The sequence below is a fragment of the Talpa occidentalis genome, unplaced genomic scaffold (genome assembly GCF_014898055.3).
Source record: "Talpa occidentalis isolate TD23 unplaced genomic scaffold, MPIMG_talOcc4v2.1 talOcc4.10, whole genome shotgun sequence".
Taxonomy (NCBI): domain Eukaryota; kingdom Metazoa; phylum Chordata; class Mammalia; order Eulipotyphla; family Talpidae; genus Talpa; species Talpa occidentalis.
The window spans coordinates 71,869,973-71,888,881 of NW_023600993.1; the positions used below are offsets into that span (position 1 = coordinate 71,869,973).

General features: G+C 38.2%; 1 protein-coding gene across 1 annotated transcript; it reads right to left on the minus strand.

Annotated features, from left to right (window-relative positions):
- Nucleotides 1–1,994: 1,994 nt before the first annotated feature.
- Nucleotides 1,995–18,234, minus strand: MGME1 (mitochondrial genome maintenance exonuclease 1). Its single transcript, XM_037501600.2, has 4 exons — nt 18,110–18,234; nt 14,083–14,302; nt 4,213–4,345; nt 1,995–3,543 (listed from the first exon to the last, which is right to left on the minus strand). Exons 1-4 carry the CDS (start codon nt 18,198–18,200, stop codon nt 3,382–3,384), a joined length of 606 nt encoding a protein of 201 aa, XP_037357497.2. The 5' UTR covers nt 18,201–18,234; the 3' UTR covers nt 1,995–3,381.
- Between the last annotated feature and the right edge of the window lie 675 nt (nt 18,235–18,909).

Sequence of the window (18,909 nt, forward strand, 5' to 3'; positions counted from 1 at the left end):
AGGATTCAAGTGCTGCAATTATGGCCTAGCTTCACTTGGTGTAGTTAACCCAAGGGCCATTTTGGCTTATGTGTCTGATTTACCTAACAACTACTTAAGCAAATGTAGGGGTTCAGAATGCAGAGGATCAGTCCTTATGTCACACCTTGGATGAGTACAAAGATGTGAAAATGGGGCCTCTCTGGTGGTGCAACGGGTTAAGTACAGCACTGTGAAGCTATCCGCAGCCTCTGCAGCATGAGTTCCTTCCCCGGCCAGGGAGCTACCCATATGGCACAGCAGACCTCTCCTGACTTGCCCGCTGCTCCCCTCAGCAGTGTATTTCAGTCAATCTGCCTGTTCTGTTCCCCACTCTGTCTCTGGTGAATCCTCTCACCCCTCCACACCTCTGGCCTGTACCCCAGTTCTTGTATGCATAAATAAATCTTTCAAAAAAAAAAAAAAAAGATGTGAAAATGCTTTCCCTTTAGACCAATGCATGCTACAGGATTAGTCTCAGGCACCTCTCCTAGGTTTTTAGTCATGAAGAAGAAATAACCAAAATGTCGGCCAGAGGGAGCACTTGTTCTTTCTCTCTGGAGACAAAGCTGCTCTCACAGGTCGGTCATTTAAATTCTGAGCACACCTTTTTGCCTTTGCCAATTCTGACAGAAAATCCTGTTAACAACCGCCAAACAACAATCTTTCCTTGCCTTTAGCCTTTGCCAATGAGGTCAGATTTCTACATGAGATTGGAATTCCCTACTCTGCTCTCGCTTACGAGATTTTCTGTCCACTTCTGAAGAAATTCAATCCTTTAAAAACTCAAGTTTTTGTCTTGTCAATCAAGAGGGAGGTCCAAGACCTAGGAGAACTTACCAGTCACCACGTCTGGAGCACCAAGGAGCTAGATGCACTCAAAGGGCCCTTGCTGGTACCCTGGCATCAGGTCTGCTTGATGCTCCAGGTGGGCTCAGGCTAAGTTCCTAGGTCCCATCTGGGGTGCCATCTGCTGGCTTAAATAAATTGAAGCAAGCAAAATTAAGAAAATTTATTAAAGAATCAAGTGAGGACTCAGCCCAGAAACAAGCCTCCAGACAGCTCTGGGAAAGCTGCCCAAATTCTGAGCTTCTCAGTGAGGTTCATATACAATCACTTCAAGTATTTCTGTAGAGGGAAACAAAACGTGGGTAGGGGTCTGGTTAATGTATCTGATATTATCTAGATTGAGGAAAACAAAGACGGTTGTTAAACTTTACCCTGCCTATTAGAGACTTATCTTCTAGGAATTTTAGGGATTTCATAAACCTTGAAGTTTGTCTTTTTGAAGTTACTGATTTGTCAGAGGCAGTAGTTTTCAGGCAGCCTTCTTGTGGATACAGCCAGCTTGGCCTGACTCTTGGCTTACACCCCTTAGTTGAGACCAAGGAGTGGGATACCCTCTTATTTGTTGATTTAACATTACTTTTCTCATACCAACCAAGTCTTCCTTAGTCAGAATATGAGGGTCTTTCATGAACTCTTCACACCACTGTTAGCTTGGGAGACTCTTGGTACAAAGAGGTAAGTCCAAGGTGCAATTTTACTCACACAAGGCAACTGTATAGTATGAAGTCTTGCTGAGGCTAGTCTCCTAAACTCTAGGATGAGCCTTGTTAGCACAGTGTGGCAAACTTTATTCCCTCACTTGATGTTTGACTTTGGAAACTACAGGTTATAGGAATATGTGCTTCTTGAAAAAAAATGCAGAAGTTTACCAAGTCAATTAAAGGTCTCACTCAAACCTCTCCTCCCCTATATTCTTCGCCAGGTGGTTACTGAAGACACCTCCTTCTTGCACGCATTTACATGAAACACGTACCAAAGCTACTGGGCCCGAAGAACAATTCTGAATTTAAACAAAATCTAAATAATTCCCGGGTTTATGAAATTATCCTAGGAACACAAATTTTTTAAAATAATTTAATATAATTTTTACATATTTTTCATTTTTGCACAATGTATGCATTTTCATTTCGGTTATATTCCCCATACAATTGCACTCCCTCTCATTTTTTGACCCTAACCCTTCCTCTCCCTGCCATCCCTCCTACCCCCATAGTGTGTCTCCGGTTTAGTTCCTTGTTGATTTTGATTTTTACTTTGTAATTAGTCTTTTTCCTGGTCCCTTATTTAGGTTTTCTAAATTCCTGCTATGAGTGAGACCATGCAATATTTTTCTTTTTCTTTCTGACTTATTTCGCTGACCATGATCCCTTCTAGCTCCATCCATGTTGCTGCAAACTGCATGTGTTTATCTTTTTTGATTGCTGAGTAATATTCCATTGTGCATATATACCACATCTTCTTGTTCCGGTCATCTATTTTTGGGCATTTGGGTTGTTTCCATAGCTTAGCTATTGTAAATAGTGCTGCTATAAACATAGGGGTGCAGGTGCCCTTTGGAATTAATGTTTCTGTGAACACACAAATTTAATTACAAAGCAACAAAAACAAAAGCCTTATTACTCACATCTTGTATTTTATTTAATGGCTAGTGAAAAAAAAAGTGATTGTTAACACCCTACTATTTTAAGAAAAACTATGACTTAAATGTAAACCCACTCTAGAAAACAGCAACATCTTCCCCAGGGCTATAATGGGTATTTATATTTCCTAGACCTAGTGACAACTTTTATTATTTATTGAACACAAAAAGCCATTCCGTTTTATTATTGTTCCCCATAGTTGAAAAATTCTACAAATGACACTTTTTTTTTCTGTGTATATGATTCATTGACTCAAATCAGAATATAGTTACAATTACAATTCTCACACTAAGGTTTGGCTATTTCTGGGGACTATTTGGTGTTATGCCAAAGGGTACTGCTAATTACCCCAAATAAAATATATATAGAGAGAATCCCAACATATAAAACCGGCTTTAAGAAACTGCATTAACAGGCGTAGTGGGTTGATTTGAGTAATTCCTCCACATATTCACTGGGGTGGGGGCTTGATCTTGGCTCCTTATCTCTGGATGTACCCTGGAGGAATGCCTGGCACACCAAGCCTCACTGCCTCCAATCTGATTTCAAAGGCTGGGCAACCTGCCCAGGACACAGAAAGGTCTATGGAGGAGTCCAAGAACCACCAATGTCATGCCAATCCTGTTTGTACCCTTTTCAGGTAAATGACAATCCGAGGTAGTATAGTTATCTTCCATGTGCTGAAGGGTAGCTCTTTAAAAATAAACTTTTTCTGGCTTTTTTGTTGCAGTAAATTAAGAAAAAAATAATACTCCCATTTGTGTTAACAGAAAATGTCAGATCTTGTGACATCTTCAGTTTTAATAAACTAAGCAAATGAACTATTCTCTCAAACCGAGAAAGTACTGAATGTTCCCAGACAGTAACCAGAGTCCTAATCTGGGTTTTGAATATTCTTGTTCTTTTCCTTCTTTGTATATTCCTCTAGTCGACGAAGCCACTTTGCCCAGTACTGGGAACAGAGCTCTGCATCCATGAAATGTGGGTGGGCAGGGGATCCATCTTTATAGGCCACTACAATTAAGCCACACTGAACCTAGGAAGAAACACAGGCAAACTCTAGTATTTCTGCAGTAGAACCAGAGTTTAGGTTCATTTCCTTCTTACCCTAGGGCAAACCAAGAACAATCAACTCTAATATCTCCTGAGTTTCTAAGATGGGTTGATAAAAGAGTGTACCAGCATACATATAACACAAAGAAGACAGATAAGGCATTGAAGAATGGATTGTGATCATTAAAGAACTATTAACAACCCAAAAAAGGCCAAGGGAGAGGAATAGTGTTTTTTAACATGGTAGAAGACCAAGGAACAGAGTAAGCAGTGGAGACAAATAATCCAAACCATAAGGAGTTAAGTAGCTCTAAATAAGCATCTAGCAAAGCTTTAAGTAAGTAGGGGCCTCCCTGTGGCCCAGGGGTTAAGTGTTAGTGCTGTCACCGCTACGGCCTGAGTTTGATTCCCGGCCAGGGAGCTAACCCACATATGTTGCAGCAGACCTCTCCTGTCTCGCCCATTGCTCCCCTTAGCAGTGTATTTCGGTAAACCTGCCTGTTGTACTCCCTACTCTGTCTCTGGTGAATCCTCTCACCCCGTGAACCTCTGGCCTACACCCCAGTTCTTCTATGCTAAAGAAATAATTAAAAAATAAAGTCATCCTCAATTGCCTACACAAAAAGTTTTAATTGAGTCTCAGTGTCCTTACCTGAAAGCTATAGTTGGCATCATGATTTATGGCACCAATGTATGCCACAACTTGCAATGGATTGTCAAAAGTATTTCGGATGTGTGGTTTTGGTTTCTCCGATGTCTTCCAATCAATCACACATAGCTTGCCCCTAAAGGGAAACCAAAGGCAGTTTTTGTAATAGTTCAAATAAAAACTACTAGGTTAAACCTCTTAGTAAGAGTTTTACATACTGTTTACGACTGTGACCCAATGATAGTTGCTTCTATTATCCACTTTACAAAAAGACAAGCTCCCCTGAGCCTACCTTCTTAATATTAGTGAAGTGTGATGTTCTATTTCCTGTGAGCTCTTTATTTAGTTCTGTAATGAGCCCGTCAGGGGAACAATTGAAAATACACTCACTAGAGCTACAGGTTCAGGCCTATGTGGGAGTGTTGGGAAACTTTTCCATTTGAAGGTTCTACTTTCTTGAGATACCTTTGGATAATTTTTCCTTTAACAGTTGACAGGAGAATTGAAACTATATCTATCGTTATCTTAGCTGATTTTGCTCTAAGAGTCTATCAGAATGAATCACTATAGAGCAGGAGCAATGTCTCCATCATGAAGGACTAAGTATCATGATGCCACAGAAGCTGCTCAGCAAACAAAGCTGAGGTTCAAATCCATCTGCATTTACAAGGCATCAACCGTATGCAAAAATACAAATAAAGAGAACTGGTTCCTGCTCTAAAGGCTTATGCACTTGGTAAGGGTGCCTTACTATTAGGGCTTTTAAGAAAATTTAAAAAATCTTGCCATTGTTTAGGGAAGGAAGGTTACATCAAGTTACCACTGCATTCCTCTCCATTCTCTCCTTCCTGGTGGGAATTTTTTTCCCTATAATTCATTCATTTGTTCAGTCAACAATTATTTTCAAAATACTTGTTTCAGTTATCCCATTAGTGTATAATAACTCCAAAACTTAAGTGGCTTGAAACAATAAAACTTTGTTTTCTCAGCTGGAGAGTTTTTTCCTGGTGGTATTTAATACTTGACAATAGCAGGTATTAAAAAGATTGCAGGATGAGTGGACTGATAACTAAGGACTTTCAAAGGGCTCCTTTGTTCAATCTGTATTTCATGACTTCAATTTCAAAATCAGGGGTGAGAGTAAGATTTTTTTTTTTAAGATTTTTATTTATTTATTTATACAAGCACTGGGTACAGTCAGAAGCGCGGGAGGGTGAGAGAATTCACCAGAGCCAGAGTGGGGAGCAGAACAGGCAGACAGACAGAGGACACTGCTGAGGGGAGCAGTGCGCACGGCAGGAGAGGTCTGCGCACCATGTCGCAGAGGCTGTGGGCAGCTACACAGCCCAGAGCTCAACCGCTGCGCCACCGGGGAGCCACAAGAATAAAATTTTGTACAAAGTATGTACACCGTAGCTCTAGAGTTCCATCTTATGCAATATATTTATAAAATCAGTCTAGAGCAGCAGTGTCTAAAAGAAATGTGAACTACCTATGCCATTTTAATTTTTCTAGTAGTCACATCAAAATATAGAAATGTGAAGTTTAAATACTTTAACCCAGCGGAACCAAACTATCATTTCAGTATATAATCAATATAAAAATGTTGCTCCTGGGATATTTTATGTTCTTATTTATACTAAGTCATTGAAATCTAGTTTATATATTTATTTATACTGTATGTGTCAGTTTTGACCAGTCACATTCAAGTGCTTAATGGCTGTATATGGCTAGTGGTCACTTTATTGAACAGTGCAGGTCTAGCAGTAATTTTATTTTCTTTATAACTAGTAATATCCCATAGTTTGAGAATCTATGCAACTGGAGAGAAAGTCCTAATAGCCCCAGGGGATTACCAATCTTAATTCTCTTTCCTGAATTAAGAAAAATCACAGAAGTACCTCCTAATCAGTAATCACTTTAAATGTAAATCTGTTAAGCTTCCCACTCAAAAGACAGAGAATGACAAAATGGATAGAAATACATGATCCAACTATATACTGTCTATAGGAAATTGTATAGTCAAAGAGGCAAACAGATTTAAAGGCAAAGAACAGAAAAAGATATTCCATACAAATAATAGAGAGAAGTGGTAGTTTTAGTAACAGATAAAACAGAGTTTAAATATAAGATGACAATGACAAATAAAGACGTTATATATTAATACAGCTAAATGCAGCAAAAAGATACAATTATAAACATTTATGTACCTAGTAACAGGTAGAAAAATATCTGAAACAAAAACTGACAAGACTGAAGGGAGAAATATAGTTCTATAGTAATAGTTGCGGACTTCATACCCTATTGGAAAAAATGGAGAGAACTTCAGATAGAAGTAAGGAAATAGAGAACTTAAAAAAACACAAAAAACTAACAAGATATAATAGACATACAGAACATGCCACCCAACAACAGAATACATTTTTTAAGTGTCTATAAGTATCAATACTTTTTTTTTTTTTTAAGATTTATTTATTTATACAAGCACTGGGTACAGCCAGAAGTGCAGGAAGGTGAGAGAACTCGCCAGAGCGGGGAGCAGAACAGGCAGAAGGACCGAAGTACACTGCTGAGGGGAGCAGCGGGCAGCAGGAGAGGTCTGCGCGCCATATGGGACCTTCCTCCGGTGGCTGGGGAGCAGCCGGGGATCGAACCGGAGCTGCAGAGGCCGCGGGCAGCTTCGCAACCCAGCGCTCAACCGCTGCGCCACCGGGGAGGCCCAGTATCAATACATTTTTTTTTTTTTATTATTATTTTTTTTTTTATAGAGGCATGTTTTATTTTTATTTGTTTGTTTGTTTTGTTTTTGTTTATACATGCACTGGGTACAGTCAGAAGCGCAGGAGGGTGAGAGAATTCACCAGAGCCAGAGCAGGGAGCAGAGCAGGCAGAAGGACCGAAGTACACTGCTGAGGGGAGCAGTCGGCGGCAGGAGAGGTCTGCGCGCCATGTGGGACCCTCCTCCGGTGGCTGGGGAGCAGCCGGGGATCAAACCGGCGCCGCAGAGGCCGCGGGCAGCTTCGCAACCCAGCGCTCAACCGCTGCGCCACTGGGGAGGCCCAGTATCAATACATTTTTAAAGATAGATCTAAGATACTACAAAGCATCTTATCACAATGGGATGAAGTGAAATCAGTATCAGCAGTAAAACTGGAAAATATGAAAATTGTGGATATTTGACAACATACTCTTAACTAACCAAAAAAGTCATAAGGGGAAGTTGAAAGTACTTAGAAATAAGTGAAAATGAAAACACACCATACCTACAGTTATGAAAGCAGTGTTAATTTACAGCTACAAATGCTTAATGTTAATAACAAGAAAAAACAATGTACTCATTCTATTTAAGGAACAAGAAAATGAAGAAATAAACCCAAAGCTTGCAGAAGGAAGGAAACAAAAATTAGAGCAGAGATAAATAGAAAAATGATAGGGAAAAAAATAATCAATTCAATTGAAGGTCGGTTCTTTGAAAAGACCAACAAAATTGACATTTAGCTAGATGAACTTAGAAAAAAAGGAAATGACTCGAATTACAAAAATCAGAAATGAAATTTGGGGACATTATTACCAATCACACACAAATAAAAAGGATAAAAGGTATAAAGAAAAGCTATGCAAACAAGTCAGATAACCCAGACACAAAGGACACGTTGTTAGAAACGAAAGGAAAAAGAATAAGGGAATATATCTATAATTAGAGACTGAATCAGTAATGAAAAATCTCCTGGTAAATAAATATCCCTGATCGTAACGGTTTTGCTGGTAAGTCCTACCAAACATTTAAAGAACTAATACTAGTCTTCTTGATGTTTTTCAACAAAAACTGAAAAGTATGTTAGGTCTTCAAGACTCAATTCAATGAATCCAGCTTTACCTTGATAACAAAGCCAAACCCAGACACCACAAGAAAACTATAGACCAATATCCTTTATGAACATTGATACAAAAACTTCAACAAAATACCAGCAAACCACATTCACCAGCATATTTAAAGGATTATATACATGACCAACTGGGATTTACTCCTGTAATGCAAGGATGGCTGAACATACTATCCAGGTACAATTTAATAAGGTTAAAAACTCTAACGAAAGAGGTAAAGGACCTATACAAAGAAAACTATAAAACACTGTTAAAAGAAATAGAAGAAGACACAAATAAATGGAAAGACATCCCCTGCTCATGGATTGGAAGAATAAACATTATTAAAATGGCCATCCTACCAAAAGCAATATACAGATTCAATGCTATTCCAATCAAAATTTCAATGTCATTCTTCAAAGAAATAGAACAATTATTGATGAAATTCATATGGAATCACAAAAAACCCCAAATAGCCAAAGCTCTCCTGAAAAAAAAAGAAGGGAAGGGAATGGAGGCATCACACTCCCAGACTTCAAACTATACTACAAAGCCATAATCATCAAAACTGCATGGTATTGGAATAAGAACAGACATACAGACCAATGGAATCGAATAGAAAATCCAGAAATAAACCCACAGATTTATGATCAACTAACTTTGACAAAGGAGCAAAGACTATGCATTGGAGCAAAGAAAGTTTGTTCAATAAATGGTGTTGGGAAAACTGGGTCGCTACATGCAAAAGAATGAAGCTTGACCACTACCTCACACCATACACAAAAATCAACTCAAAATGGATTAAAGAACTAGACATAAGACCTGAAACCATAAAATACATGAAGGAAATATAGGCAAAACACTATGTGATATTCAAATCAAAGACATCTTTACAGACACATCACCCAAAGCAGTGATAATGAAGGCAAAGATAAACAGCTGGGACTATATCAAATTAAAGAGCTTCTGCACAGCAAAAGAGACAATAACAAAAACAAAGAGAAACCCCACCAACTGGGAGAACATTTTTGCACACAACACTAATGATAAAGGACTGATCACAAAAATCTGCAAAGAGCTGATGAGACTCAGCACAAACAAAGAAAAGAATCCAGTCAAAAAATGGGCAGAAGAGCTAAAAAGAAACTTCTCTGAAGAGGAAATGCAAATGGCCAACAGGCATATGAAAAAATGTTCAACATCACTTGTCATCAGGGAAATGCAAATCAAAACTACCATGAGATACCATCTTACACCAGTGAGAAAGGCACATATTATTAAAAACTGGCGAGGATGTGGAGAAAAAGGAACTCTCCTGCACTGTTGGTGGGAGTGCAAACTGGTCCAACCACTATGTATGGAGAGCTGTGTGGAGATTTCTGGACCTACTAAACATAGAGCTTCTATATGATCCAGCAATTCCACTCCTAGGTATTTACCCAAAGGACACAGAAACATCAATTCCAAAGAGCACCTGCACCCCTATGTTTATAGCAGCACTATTTACAATAGCTAAGCTTTGGAAACAGCCCAAATGCCCCAAAATAGATGACTGGATCAAGAAGATGTGGTACATATATACCATGGAATATTACTCAGCATTCAAAAAAGATAAACACATGCAATTTGCAGCAACATGGATGGCGCTGGAACGGATCATGCTCAGCGAAATAAGCCAGAAAGAAAAAGAAAAATACCAGATGGTCTCACTCATAGCAGGAATCTAGAAAACTTAAATAAGGGACCAGGAAAATGAATAACTATAAGAAAGTGAAAATCAAAATCAACAAAAAACTATGAACCAGAGACACTTTTTGGGGGGTGGGGGGCGGGAGGGGAGGGATTGGGGTCAGAATGGGGGGGTTGCAATTGTATGAGGAATATAAAAATAAAATTTATTATTTAAAAAAATAAAAATAAAAAAATAAAAACTAAGCCCACACTCCTGGCCCAGCAGATAAGGGAATTGATAAGGTTGCCTGGGAACAGAAAACCAGCCCAGCTCCAGGAATGCAGAAGCCAGAACGTGATTCTGCGTCAAAGGCCAGTGCCCAAGACCAGATACCTCAGCAGATAACTGGTGCAAACTGGTGCCTCAAACTAAAAAGTCCATGAAAACAAAGTATAAAAGCGACCCTCAAATCGTCTTTCATGCATAGAACTCTCCCGCCTCACCCACTGCTTCTCCTAGCAGTGTATTTCAATAAATCTGCCTTATCTGTTCTCCACTCTGTCTCTCATGAATTCTTTCACCTCTGCACCCACAGACTACACCACATTCTTTCTCAGAATACATACAAAACGTCAAATCAAAGAAACATACTATATTAACAGAATGAAGACACATAATCATCTCAATTGGTACAGAAAAAAGTATGATAAAACTCCATGAACTCGGAACAGAAATAAAGTACCTCAACATAACATTATAAAATTCATATGAAAAACCCACAACAAATATCATACTCAATGGTGAAAGACTGGAAGATTTTTCTCTAAGGTCAGAAACAAGACAAAACTGTCTGCTTTCACTATTTCTACTGAGCAGAGTACAGGATATTTTAGCAAAGAGCAAGTAAGCAAAAGAAAGAAAGAAAAAAGTATTCAAAGTGGAAAGAAGTAAAATGATCTCTGTTTGTAGGTGATAAGCTCTTATATGTTGAGAACCCTAAAGGATCTACAAAAAAAACACAAACATAAAAAACAATCAGTAGAACTAATTCAATAAAGCAGTAGGACACAAAGTCCACACACAAAGATCATTTGGAGCCCCACAGCGCCTAGTGCAGAGAGCTGATTATGCAACTCCATCTCCACTCTGAAGGCAAAACACTCCCAAACTGGCTGCCTGAAGTAACTCTACTGTGGACATTAAAACGACTAGATCAGAGAAAACTGAAGAAGCAGAATTAAAAGCAAAATATTCACATATGGGACAAAACCCTGAAGATTCAGATTTTGCAAGGAAATGACTGCAGGAAGGACAAAAATATATTGATTCTGGGGATTACAAAACAGCTGAAGGAAAAATGAATAAGCAACTTCTGAACGCAGCCCTGGAGCCGACACAGCCCCTTCTTGACCACATTCGTACTCCATAGGGTCTTCCTAGAAGGAAACTATCTGTGTTAGTAAGCTGACTAGCAGATTAAAAGAGCTAAAGAATGAATTTTCTAACTCCTTTTATTTCTCCTTAGTATGTTAATGCTCTGCTTTTTATTTCCTTTCATTCACAGTCATTTGAGTGACAGTTTTGCAGGAAGCAGCAGTGTATGCTGCCATTTTAAGAAAATACATTGAGCAGAGCTTTTGATCAGTTCAACAGTATACTGATGAAAAGAATGTTAGAATGACAGAAAATAATTTACTTGAAAATTAATGTAAATAAACTTTTAGACTCTAAAGCCAAATCAGTGGTTACCATAAAGGAAAGGGGTAGAGGAGTGGATATATCAGGTATCAGGTTAACTGTGTAATAAAGGGTAGAATTGGACTTTCAGTGGTGAATCTAATGTAGGCTATACAGATGTTGATTTATTATGATGCACAGGTGAAACTTACATGACTTCAGTAAAAATGTCTTTCAAAAACAAAATAATGGTATATTTTACCTAATTCCTAGTGTAGGTCTATTTCCAACAGGTAACAAACGAGTTTTTTAGTTCTCATGTTTTGGTTTTCTTTGATTCATTTTACTTATAACTTTGTTTGCTTCCCTTATCTAATTTAACTGCTATTGTATTGATTTCTTCTATATTTTCCTTCAGAATTTTTTTAAAACTGAAGTTTAAGACTAGTTAAATTGGAAAAAAAGTTCACATATTTCAAACACACATAGATGGGGCTCGAAAAGATTTGTATCTGTCTCAGCTTTTTTTCCCTAAAGATTTATTTATTTATGCATACAAGAGTTGGTGCACAGGCCAGAGATGTGAGAGCTGAGAGGATTCACCAGAAACAGAGTGGGGAACAGAACAGGCAGACTGACTGAAATACACTGCTGAGGGGAGCAGTGGGCAAGACAGGAGAGGTCTGCCACACCATGTGGGTAGCTCCTTGGCTGACCAGGGATCAAACTCGTGTTGCAGAGGCTTCAGATAGCTTCATAGTATGGTGCTTAACCCATTGCACCACCAGGGAGGCCCCTGTTTCAGTTTTAATAGAATTTTATTTGGGCAATGTTTGTCCATTCTGGTGTAACTTATGTGACTCTAGTATATAAATAACAGTTGTTGTTGAAGCTAGCCAGTATTCTTATTCTGTTCTGTGGTATTAGAATACCTTCTGTCACTAAGGATGTGAATGAAGTATGCACTGACTGTTGGTTTACCTTTGGGCTGTTTTGTAAATACAACCACTTGGCATATTTTTATAAAGGAGATGCAGACCTAAACCACAGTTAAGACATTATCTCAGAACTGTGAGAATGGCACATATTAAAAAGACACCCAACAACAAATGCTGGGGAGGATTCAGAGGAAGAGGAACAGCAATGCATTGTTAGTAGTAACATAAATTGGTTGGGTGGGGGGAGTTCCATTTCATGGCTATAAGGTTTCAGTTTTACAAGATGAAAAGTATCCTGGAGATGGATGATGATAGGTGTACAATATGAATGTATTTACTACCATGGAACAGTACACTTGATGAATTTTATGGTAAATTCTGTCACATGGGTTAACCATATTAGAACTTTAAAAAAAAAAAAAGTGGGGGAAATAAGTAGCAAAAAAAAGGAGTAAGAGTAGAGCCTTACTGATGATAGCTTGAATTAACCAAGTACAATATTACTGATTAAAGATTCATTTTAAATTTCTAGAACCTTAGTTTCAAGTGTCCATTGTTCATATTTTTAAAGCTGATGCTCTTGATTCAAAGAGCAAAAAACAGCAGTACTATTGGCCTATTTTTTAAGCCCTTTGAAAAGTGCAGGAACTTCTTGTAGGCCTTAGACAGAACTGATTGTATGGCTCCCTTAGTTAATCAAAAAGGCAGCCAAAATTAGCTTATTATATTTCTGTGCAAACAGGGCTCTTGTCAGATATGAGGCAGCACTTACATCACAAAACAGTTAGGAAGTCTAAAGAGTTTCCAGACTAATGAATATTTTGTGAATTTATGTTTTAATTTAAATTTTAACAGGTTCTAAGTGCCAGATTTCCCCCTTATCCTATTGTATTACTTACATGATTTTTAAAAAAGGATTATCTGCAGATTATATCTACCTTTGGAATTTAGAGTAAATGGGAAAAAATAGTTAACGCAGCAATTTAAAAACTACAGGAAGGCCTCCCTGGTGGCCTAGGGGTTAAATCTCCACACTACCACCATGAAGGCCCACTGTGATGGCCAGAGTTCAATCCCTGGCCAGGGAGCTAACCCACATGTCGCAGCAGACCTCTCCTGTTTTGCCCGCTCCTCCCCTTAGCAGGGTATTTCGGTAGATCTGCCTCTTCTGCTCCCCATTCTGTCTCTGGTGAATCCTCTCACCCCCTGCTCCTCTGGCCTACACCCCAGCTCTTCTACACAAAGTAAATATAAAAATCTTACAATAAACTAATAATTCTTTAAAAAAACATAAAAAGTAAAAACCACAGGAAACGCCAGTAAACTCAGTTCCTATCCATGTCAGGATAGTCAAGAAGCCAGGAAAAGTTTATTTTCCGGGTCAATAGATTGTGTTGATATTTGTCAGGAAACAGGAAAGAAAAGGTAGTAATCAGATTGGATCTTATGGTTGGGGGGAAGGGAGGAGGAATATACTGGAAAATGGTCATCCTAGTGACACTGAAATACTTTCATTTAAGAACAATGATTTACAAGGTTTATGTGTTCATCCTTGTCTTCTGTACCAAACCAAGCCTTTCAGCTATCACATGAGTTTTGATTTCACAGAGGCAGTACCTTGAAGCAGGTGTTAAGGAGAAAAAGTAGGGTTTGACAAGACCATCTGTATTACCCTTCATTAATTTTAACTCCACACTTTGGTGAAAACAAACCAATACTTACTGATATTCAGCCACACAATCCAGTAGACCTACATACTTTAAGGTGTCGTGCTGAACAGCACTTTCAAGAGCTTGCACTCCACTGACATCATTTAGAACATGCTGAATACTTTTAACGTAGCCAAGTTCAAGGAGATTTTCATCTCTCGTTTTTAGGTCTCCCTGGGGTGAAAGTATGTTTTCCAAGGCTTCATGGAACAGTTTCCCTTGCAAAAATATGTCTGAAGGGAAAATAAGGAGAAAATGAAAAAAAAAGAAAAAAACACAAAAAAGAAAATCTAAAGCTAATACAAAAAACTCTAAAAAACTATGAATAAATGTAAAAATTACACAAGTTATCTTTAAGTGCCAAGTATCTATGATATTTCAGCCTCTTATGAAACCTAAGAGTGCACTTTGAAAACCAAAAGAATCAGAAAAATTTAGACAATACAATAGATACAAATGATGTATTTCTAGACTTAGACCAGAGCTAGAATTGACCATCTGGTACTACTAAAGGACCACATCTAACTTAAGGTGCTGAGGATTTAAGTTAATAACAAGTTGATTAACTTTGGTTTTAACAAATAATTATTGGAAGTTTAAAAGGGAATTGCAGTTCTTTTTACAAGCAAAATTTAATTATGAACATAGGTGAGAGAATCTTTCTACTAACAGGTTTAGTGACTGGAAAAAAATGAGAATCAAGGTGCCAACAAATGGAAAACAAGGAATTGGATGTTGTGGAACATAAAGAACGATGAGAGGAAAAAAGTTCTGCACTTTTTTTTTTAGAGCAGGAAAAGTATAAGACAGTTGTTCTGTCCTCATATACTTTTTAAGAAAAGAAAAAAACATTCAACAAATCCAAGAAATACTCAAAAACATTCACTTAACTCTTGGTAAGAAAGAGGAAAAAAGGTGCAGTGTCATGTTAAGCAGTGGCCTGCACTTTCAAATATTAACTTTCAAACACAATAACTCCGCAAGATAAGGATCATTACCCCAATTTCAATGAATGAGGCCTAGACAGGCTGTTAATTTGCCCAAAGCAAAACAAGGAGACTGCCCCCAAAGTCTATGTTCATTCCTGTCTACCACAAAGCAGAGCAATGGGGGCAAATGAGACCATTATTTAGACATACAGGAATACAGCAGGAAATAGACATGCTTGGAGACAGATAAAGAAAATGAAGAAAACAATCTCATCTAATGAGGTATTATCAAGCCCCATTACATTTGCTAAGTATTTTTTACAAAGATTTTGAAAAGTCTCTCTTCCTGGAAATCACTTGGAGAATGAAATGAAATTCAACTGAGGAACTAAGTTATACTGATAGGGGCTAGGGAGGAAGGGAAGAAAGGGCATCATACCTAGTATAGGAATCTGCACATACACTCATAGCCTAGCATTGGCTACATGAAAATGCCATGTGATTAATGTTTTCTTTGCACTAAAACTCTTGTTTTGAACTGAGAGTCCTACTCCAACGATGCCTGAAGTATCAGACATTGACACCATCAGAAAAACAGGATGTTTTTCGCAGGCCCAGGAAAATAGGATATACCTGAGTCAAGGTGACCAATAAGGCAACAACAAACTGGGGCATGATGATGATCAGGACACCAACCACGATAGGCTGTTGTGTGGGAGGGTCACTTATGGCTGTCTTTGTTTAGCTCACTAGAAAAAGGCCAGCTTGAGATGCCACAACAGGTTTTGGGGGTAAAATAACCCCGGTTCTCTCAGATTGTAGCTTTCTGACATTAAAAAGTGTGCACTTTACAGATTCAATTCCTGTCTCTGTTCAATTGGTGTCCAGCAGTGACAGGCAGCAGACTCCAGCATTTTCCGGCTACAATACTACTCCAAATTTACTTGAACTCATGAGAAGACTACAAGAAATTTCAGACTGATGGAATTAAAACTTAGGGAAAAGAAGTATCGACTGCTGTAATGAAGCAGATCACAAACATATTAAAAACAGGAAAAAAAAAGCTTTGTCAAGCAAATAGACAACTGTCAAGCAAACAGACAACTCATACCCCACTGCACTCCCCCCCTCCCCCAAGGTTTCTTACATATAACAGGCCAAGGACATGGGAATCTAGATTACGGGAGTCCCTAGATAGCAAGGCTGAGAACATAAAATAGATTCAATTTGTCAAAATAAATTTTAGAAGATTCAAGACTTATTACAGATAGCATTAAAGGAATGAAGGTGAAATGTTTTCAACTCCCCGTATATAAAGCACATTAAAAAAAATTCCTGAGTCTCTAATATTGGGGTTGACAGAACTGGAGAAATCAAAAAACTGAAAAAATAAACCTCTGCCCTTTCCACTGTGATCATTATAAATCAGAGTAAGTCAGACAGTTTTATCCTCAGCAATGCTCAAAAGGTAAACAGATGCTTGGGAAACTGACCAAGTGTCTGAGAATGTAAGCTCTGGCCTTTGCCCAGACTAGGCAGAAAGGAATTAAAAACTCCTGACCCATTATTCAATTTAGTGAGCTATGACATGCTTTTTCTTTCTTCCCTTTTTTTTTGGCTGAAGGGTGGAGGGGGGAATAATATGACAGTAATCTCATTTAAAAAAGGTTCTTCCTATTTTTTAAGATTGAGCCTGAGATTGAGAAACACATCGTAGTAGTACTACAGATCAACAAACTTGACTCTGGAAAGCCATCATAATTTTCTCTGCCTGGGACAGTGAGGCTCGATCACATTCCAAAGAGAAATTTCTCTTTTATTAAGGGGGCCTCCTAAGCACTTCTTTTCTTAGTGCCCAAAACCTACAAACCTATGTTCCCACATGTCCCAACAGTTTTCTGCCTTTAAGTTTCTTATCAGTGATTTCAGGATTCACACCTTCTTTAACAGTCATTGTTTAGGGAAATAAAAACAAATGCTCATGAGGAAACATTAATTCTAAATCCTAGTGGTATAAATAAAAAACTTAAAATGCCATTAAAGACAAAAAAAAATGTTGCTTGTTTGGAAAGCAAAGACTAAGTTTGGTGGCTGTTACTAAAACTGGCTTAACAAGGCAGTGAGCCCCTGTAAATATTCCTTGCCTCTGAAAGTTTTAAGGGGCTAGAACCTTGATCATGTTTGCCACACAAAGTGCCACCTATATAAATACTTAATATTTTTCTTCAGAATACATGTCCACATGTTCAATATGCTACACACTGTATTTCCTGAGATGTCTCTAGTAAGTATATTACACTTTAAATTAAAAACAAGAGTGCTTGTGTTCCACTGGATACAAGTAGTTGTTCTCTGGGAAGTGAGGAATGATCAATGTAAAACTCAACTTAAACAAAACACAGATTATGTGTTTTGGCTTTATTGCCAGAATCTTTAAGTTTACCAGTATATGATATTAAGTAGAGCAAGGGATTTATTGACTAGATTCTGAATAGAATGCCCAGCAAACGAGAATTTTTTTAATGAGGTGGCTGACTTTCCCATAATCAAAGAAGACAATTCTAATACTTGAGTTGGTAGCTTATAAAAACATAAACTTAGGGCCTCCCTGGTGGCACAGGCAGTTGAGCACAGTGCTGTGAAGGTGTCTGCAGCCTCTGCAGTGTGGGTTGGATCCTGGTCAGCTGGGGAGACATCCACATGGCACCACAGACCTCTCCTGTCTCACCCTGCTGCTCCCCACAGCAGTGTAATTTGGTCAGTCTGCCTGTTCTGTTCTCTGCTCTGTCTCTGGTGAATCCTCTCATCCTCCCATAGATCTGGCCTGTACCCCGGTTCTTGTATGTATAAATAAATCTTTCAAAAAAATCCATAAAATTAATGCATAATTTAGTCAAAAGAATTATATCTCTGCACCACTTTCATATGTGAAATGGAGATTACATGCTTCATATTTGTAATAAAGCTTGAGTTAACACACATGTGCTATTTAATGCTAATTATCATTTAAAAGGAGTTCCTTACTAGTCAAGATTAAAAAAGAAATTCATTTGACACTACTCTATATTCTAGAAAACAGTTATCATATAGAACCAGGATTAAGAAAGTTACTTTTAGTATATTCTGCAAAGCCATCCTCTCCCAGTTCCAGAATCATTCGCTGTTTCCACCTCTCCAAATAGAAAATCTGTTCTGATGTCATAGTCTGCTGAAGGATCCGGGTCACACTTGGTATCATATTTCTTTGCAAAGGAATTTTCAAAGGAATTTTAGGATCACATGTTGCATTTGGTTTTATGCATCTCTCTGGATTGAAGAGAGAAAACCAGTTCCGTGGAGCACTTGCTTCCTCATCTTGTTTTGGGGGCCTACCCTTACTCACTGGTCCATAGAGTAAAGCATCTTCATCAAACAATGATTCTGGAGTTTGAGCAGGGCTTCTGAACGACACGACAGACCTTACTAAATTAGAATATTTTTCTTGATTCACGTCTTCATAAGGGTTCACTTTTTTTTTCCGGTCACATAAGCAAGAGGAAGTGGTGAAACCCACCCGCGAGTCCGGGTCTACAAAAAAACCCTTTGACCTTGTGAGTTGCCTGCAGATGGTCTGAAAGGTCTTCATCTTTATAGAGTTTTCTTTCACTTCCCTCTTCTCTACTTGCAATGTCGAAACCCTATTTTAACTTTTGCATTCCTGTTGAAGAGAAAAGTGGTGTTAGATACCAAACGTGTTAAAAATTTGAACCATCTTTGTGAAAGCTGCATGAGTATTACATAGATCATTAAAATTGTATTCAAAAGGCTTTATCGACATGTTTGAACAAAGCTATTTACAAAGACTCATTCATACCAGGAGGACCAACACTTATTAAAATGCAAAACAGTGGGCAGGCTTAAGAAATGCGACG